The sequence below is a fragment of the Glycine soja genome, chromosome 10 (assembly GCF_004193775.1).
Source record: "Glycine soja cultivar W05 chromosome 10, ASM419377v2, whole genome shotgun sequence".
Classification (NCBI taxonomy): Eukaryota; Viridiplantae; Streptophyta; class Magnoliopsida; order Fabales; family Fabaceae; genus Glycine; species Glycine soja.
Window position 1 is genome coordinate 26,971,526 of NC_041011.1, and position 6,628 is coordinate 26,978,153.

Sequence of the window (6,628 nt, forward strand, 5' to 3'; positions counted from 1 at the left end):
GGTATGGGAGCCTTTGATCAGCAAATTTGAAGCTAAACTCACTAAATGGAACCAGAAAAGCTTATCTATGGCTGGCAGGGTTAATCTGATAAATTCTGTTTTGAACGCTTTACCAATCTATCTATTATCCTTCTTTAAGTTACCCCAAAGAATAGTTGATAGACTGGTTTCTCTGCAAAGGAATTTTATGTGGGGTGGGGGGCATGATCAAAAGAAGATTCCTTAGGTCAAATGGGATGAAATTTGTCTTCACAAGAAGGAAGGCGGTTTGGGAATCAAAAATCTGATCAAATTTAATGCTGCTCTCATGGGAAGATGGATTTGGGAATGACATTCTAAGCAGAATCAGTTCTGGGTCAGGGTTATAAATTCAAAGTATGGGGGATGGCCAGCCTTGCAGAATGGCAGAGTTCATTGCTGGGACTCCCATTGGTGGAGAGATCTCAGGAAGATATATCAGCACAATGACTTCAAGATTATTCATCAAAATTTGGTGTGGAAGGCAGGTTGTGGGGATAAAATTCGATTTTGGAAAGACAATTGGCTGGGAGAGGGCTGCAGTCTGGATCACAAATACCCTCAGCTCTTCACCATTAGTAAGCAGCAGAACGATCTTATTTCAACCATGGGTAGCTTCTACCAGAATATTTGGAGATGGGATTTGAAATGGAGGAGACACCTATTTGAACATGAGGAGGGAGTAGCTGTGGCCTTCCTATCTACCTACTGTCATTCTTCAAAATTCCTAAAAAAGTGGTGCATAAGGTTGTATCTATTCCACACTTGGTGTTGGTTAAATGGAATGGAGACAGACTTCCATCTTCAGATTTTTGCAGTGCAAAAAAAAAAACAATCATGCAAGCATATTTGAAAACTTAAAATACGAATAACTCAAGTTAAAATCAATTCATTTTTTACAACTGTGAACAAATTAACTAAGGTAGAGTAGGCAAATTTGTTTTCACTAATATTAGTATGTCATCACCACTGCAGTAGAATTTAAGTTAAACTTAGATAAGTACCTTATGAAGAGGCCAGCTACCTTGTCACAGCTAACAAGTCAGAACTGAACAAATTTCTGCATGTATAATTCAACAAATTTGTTATCAAACTTGTGTGTGTGTCTTTGTATGATGTGTGTGTGTGTGTGTGTGTCATCAGTGTGTGTCTGTGTGTTTCTATCATACGTGTGTGTGTGTGTGTGTGTCATTAGGGTTTGTGTGTGTGTGTGTGTGTGTGTGTGTGTGTGTTTCATGACCAATTTTTCTTACTGGCAATTCAGTGGCAGTGTATTGCTTAGGCTTCCGTCGAAATGAAAGGAAAATCAACGAGTCTGACAGAACAACTTCAGTCTTCACTCTTCACTATTTGAACACAAATAAAAAAAATTAAACTACTTCAAGGATAAATAAAAGGTTCAGAAGCAGCAGACCTAGATTGTCTAAGCTATTTTATAATGGGCAGCTATAGTTACAATGATGATGAAATGAACTATAGAAAAAACAAGTATAAAATATAGAAGAATAAAAAAAATTAAGGGCAGAACTCAAAAGCTTTTAGCCATGCTGTTGGAATTTAATCAATGAATCAATCATGTCACTGAAATTTGGAACATAAATGAACTTCTCCCTTACTATCATTCTCTTTCTCTATTTTTTCTCTCTGTCTAGCTGCCTTGGGCTGATGGTGGGGTACCGTTTAAAGAACGATTCTCAAAATTATACCAAATCTCTTCCCAAAGATTGCATTCTGTTGAAGACATGGGGTACTTTTCCGAGCATGGGTGGGAATGGAATTTCTCTAGGAGACGTAATCTATTTGATAGCAAGATGGGGGTAGCATCAACTTTCTTAGAGACTATTGCTGCTATCAGAATTTGTGGTACCCTGAAAGATACCTGGTTGTGGGGAGCTGAACCTAATGGCATCTTCTCTACTAAATCAGCCTACAACCTCATTAAAGCAGAGCAGCTTTTGGAAGATCAAGATTCGGGTTTTCACCAGCTTTGGGATCTTAAAGTCCCCTCTAAGGTTCTGTCTTTTGCTTGGAGGCTGCTCTGGGATAGACTCCCTACTAAGGATAATCTTTCTAGGAGACAAATCCAGCTTGACAATGACCTATGCCCTCTATGTCATACTCAACCCGAAACTGCATCCTATTTGTTCTTCACTTGCGATAAAGTGCTGCCACTGTGGTGGGAATTCTTCACTTGGGTTAAGGAAGGCACAGTTCTACATAATAGTCCCATGGCTAATTTTCTTCACACCTCAACTACAACTGGAGGAAAGAATATTACTAGAAGAAGGAAGACTTGGTGGTTGGCTGCTACAAAGTCAATCTGGCAATCCAGAAATGACTTGGTGTTTCACAATCAGGCGTTTGATATTCATAAGTTGATAGATAATTCTATTTTCCTCACTTGGACTTGGCTCAAGGGGTGGGAAAAGAATTTCTGTGCTCCTTTTCACCACTGGTCCTCAGCAATGTAGGGAGGGGTTTGTGGGTTTCCTCACGAGGGGGTCATGTTTTTTGTATCCTTTTAGGAGTTTCTTCTCCTGTGTTTCATGTAGTACCCCTGGTACTCTTATCTATTAATATATTTATTCTTGGCGGTTCAAAAAAAAATGGTCGTGGATCAAAGCAATGGACAAGGATTTTACTCTTCATTTTAACCAATGGTCCTCTAATCTTAAGGAAGGTTTTAGGAACTAGGAGGCGTTAACTCTTAAACTCTTAAACTATTACAAGAACACATTAAGGGTAAGGGAAACTGTTAAACTCCAATAATAGGCGTTAACTCTTAAACTGTTACAAGAACACAATAAGGGTAAGGGAAACTGTTAAACTCCAATAATATGCGTTAACTCTTAAACTGTTAGAAGAACACAATAAGGGTAAGGGAAACTTCACTAAGGAGAAGAAGCACAAAGTTGTCACGATGCTCGAGTTAAATATGAGAAACCCTAGCCATGTTTAGTTCACTAAGTGTGCGATACATGAATGCAATCAAATATTTATACAGGATTAGACCAAACATACCTACGTGAGGTGGCGAAGGAGAAGAAGCACAGACTTCTGACGATGCTCGAGTGCGACGAACACGATGCTCGACCTTAGACAAAATGATGGTCAGATGGATAACATACAACTTCAAGGTAGATGGAGAACAAAGAGAGCAAGAAAGCTTAGATGGAGAAGAAGACAGAGAGAAGGACAAGACAACGCGAAGGAGACGAAACATACCTAGGTATGGTGGCGAAGGAGAAGAAGCAGAGACTTGTGATGATGCTCGAGTGCGACGAACACGATGCTCAGATGCACACAGGGACGGTTTTGCTAGACGGAGATTAGAAGAAGAAGACAGCGCGGAAGCTTAGATGGAGAAGAAGACACAGAGTGCCTGCTTCTTAGGGCTCACCATATTTTTTAAAATATAACTTCAACATCGGTTTTTAAAAAAACCCGATGTTAACAAAATGATGTTAAGGTTAACATCGGTTTTCTGGAGAAAACCGATGTTAACATAACAAACGTTAACATCGGTTTTCTAAAAACCCAATGTTAATAAACATATGTTAACATCGGTTATTTAAAAACCGATGTTGCTAATAAATGTTAACATCGGTTCTCCAATAACCGATGTTAATGAACTTTGTTAGCATCGGTTTTTCACAAAACCGATGTTAACGTATACACGGTATTTACAATTATGCCACCGCGCATATGTTAACATCGGTTTTTTTAACAACCGATGTTAACACACCGATGTTGAATCCGCTTTTTGTAGTAGTGTCTGTTTCTCTCTCTCTCTAAACTAAAGTTTGAAACTTCAATTGAATGAGTGTACTATGTCATAATGGGTCACCTGATTTCTTTCAATTCACTTCCGTTATAGTATTTTTTGATTTTCCTTCACACGTTGTTGTTTCGTCTTTCTTAATTTGGCTCTTCTCTTTTCTTGTTGGTATGCTTTGTTGCTGTTATTTTTATGTATCATAATGTGTTTCTTTGTTTGTTTTCCAAGAATTTTTCTTAATTGATTCTTTCTATGGTCATCATGGCTTGAATAGTCAGCTTGTGTTGAAAGTCATGTGAATTATGAAGTGTGCAAATGAAACAACTACTAGTACTATTGTAGACAACTTTTACTTCTCTATTTCTCACGGAAAATTTTAATTTTTTTTATTTTTGTTTCTTGTTGAGTGGGGATTCCACCCTCCTTGTTTGTTTGCTTCAATAGAGGTTTCTTTATTGTTGATGGGCACTCATGCAATATGTGTGTGTGTGTGTGTGTTTTTTATGCAGTTTGGTGTTTTCAACAAGTTGATTGGATGGGATTTTCTTTGTCTTTTGGTTTCTTGGCTGGTTTGGTATAGCATGAACGATCGGATCTACGAGCTGGGTTCTTTGTCGCCGTTTGTGTTGGTGTTTGCAGGACACGTGGCTCTTTACTGCAAGATCAGGAAGCCTTAGGCCTGTGGAGGCCCTCTCGCCGCTGAAAGAAGGACCCGACCAAACCGACAACGACGGCCATGACTCAACGGACGGAGAAGGTAGGTGGGGCCAATGAATGAGCCTATGAGCCCGTGTGCCTCATGGACAACAAACAAGGTCCTGTGAGCCCATGAGCCTCTCGCCATCGTGAAGCAGCCTCGTTGTCAACGATTCGAGTTCAGTGGCCATGTTTGAGAATTCAGGGAAAGTAGACGAGGAGATAATCGGAGTGGTGGTGGAGGACAAGATTGATCCCAACGTTACTATGGAAGCAAGGAGTAAAAGGTGCAGCACAATAGGTATAGGTGCGTTGTCACCACCATTGGCTTTAGCTTCGGGGTATGCCTTTTTTCATTAATGGGTTTTCATCTCCCATGTTGTTTGATTCCTCTAAAATATGGTATTTCTTTCAACTTTGTATATGCTTGTTTAAACCTCTGTCTTTTTTCTTTCACTTTGTTAATGGTTGCAGGTCAAAAACATGAAAATTAAGTTTCTTTCACTTTTCATTAAGAAAGGTCGTGCCCAAAAACCTTCCAAATATTCAACTTGCTTCTTTAACTACCACACTTAATCTTAGTCTCACTCATTATCACGTTTGCAATTAGTTTGAAATCCAATGATGTCATGACAATCCATGATGTTTTGTTGCATGTTTCCTACTTATAAAAATGCTTTAGAGTTACATAATTTTATTTCCAATTGTGTATGTAACTAAATCATTATCTTTGATAGAAAGCTGTGATTTACTAATTAATCTTAACCAATCTAGTGAGCATAAGATGTTCTTCACTTATTATTGCTTAAATGTCATACATACTAAGCTCATGTTTGCAGTTTTGGCGAGCATATTCTTCACTTATAATTGCTTCAACTGTAGCCAAGTGAGCATAATACATATTCAGATATTGAGGCTTCATACAAGTGTCCAGAAGAAAGTTATAGTGCCAAGGAAGAAGATATTCCTTTATGGGTAATCTGTTGCCGGGGCCCACTTTGGATCTTGCAGCTAGGTTGCCTCAATTAAGAGTTATTGATCTACACAGTCCCATACTTTTTGCCTAAGGGTCATGAATCCAATAAAGTGTACATACTAGTTTGACATATATAAACTAATATACTTTTTCTATTTCTTATCACATGTGAATTCCTTTAATCTAATAAGATGCTGCCTTGTGCTGATATACGGAATATTAACGAAATTCTGATGTGAGCAAGCATCTTGCTCAGTTAGTCTTTTCTTAACCTCTGATGTGAGCAAGGAATGCCTTATGTGAGAAAAACAAGGAATGATCAATACAGTCCCATACAAGAAGCTGCGAGATGGTTGGCTTAGCAACCGAGATAAGGTTCGTTAGCTTTGATATGATGTTTTTACTTCTATAAATTAAATGCTAAGCAATGTGAGTAATTGAAAATGGGGTGCTATCTGGGTGTTGTTGCAGCCTCAGAAAATCGTCTTCATTTTATCCAGATTATCCTTTCTACTTTCTTTTACAAATATTTTATTTAATTTTATAGCATTGCATCCTTTTCAGCACTGCATCTTTAATGTAGTTTAATGGATTATGCTTGTAAAAATCTCTTCCACTTGAACTGGCTTCAAGATTAAGAACATTCTCTCTGCTGGAAGGAAACTCTGAACGTCCTCCATTTTCAATGTTGTTTTGCCTGTCTATTTCCCCCCTGACTTCTTAACTTGTTCTTCATAACTGTAAACTTGCTACTATTATTCATATTTATAGAAAAAATAATAATTTCATGCTTATGTCAGTAACTAGTGACTTCTCTGTATTTGTCCATGCAATGTATCACTTTCAAGTGGCATAATAATTTTTAAAATGTTTATTGCATTCTATATTAAAAACCAATCTTGTGATATCATGATAATTGATGCAAGTTCTTTGTTGAATACATTCCAATTCAATTAGTTTCAAGATTTGCTGCATGAAAGTCATTTTTGTTCAAGTTTGCTTCTTACATGCATCAGATTTTGCCAACTCTGCTAAATTATAAAGATAGTGGATGAGTTTCATGCTTGCTGTTAATGCCATATGCAGGAGTATGAGTATATTTCATAAAAAAGAATTTCCTGCTCCTATTCATCCAAGCCTGAGCCACCTCATCACTTTAC

The 6,628-nt window shown here is 37.9% G+C and overlaps 1 protein-coding gene across 1 annotated transcript; it reads left to right on the plus strand.

Moving 5' to 3' along the window:
* Nucleotides 1–377: 377 nt before the first annotated feature.
* Nucleotides 378–2,489, plus strand: LOC114371580. The gene is made up of 2 exons (XM_028328977.1): nt 378–596; nt 1,671–2,489. The coding sequence occupies exons 1-2, from the start codon at nt 378–380 to the stop codon at nt 2,487–2,489; spliced, it is 1,038 nt and encodes a 345-aa protein (XP_028184778.1).
* Nucleotides 2,490–6,628: the final 4,139 nt, after the last annotated feature.

Bases quoted from the DNA above. Each gene is read 5' to 3' on its own strand.
- LOC114371580 (XM_028328977.1), top strand. From the start codon at position 378: ATGGGGGATGGCCAGCCTTGCAGAATGGCAGAGTTCATTGCTGGGACT. The intron at 597-1,670 runs GTAAGCAGCAGA...CTCTCTGTCTAG, and splicing joins CCCTCAGCTCTTCACCATTA to CTGCCTTGGGCTGATGGTGG.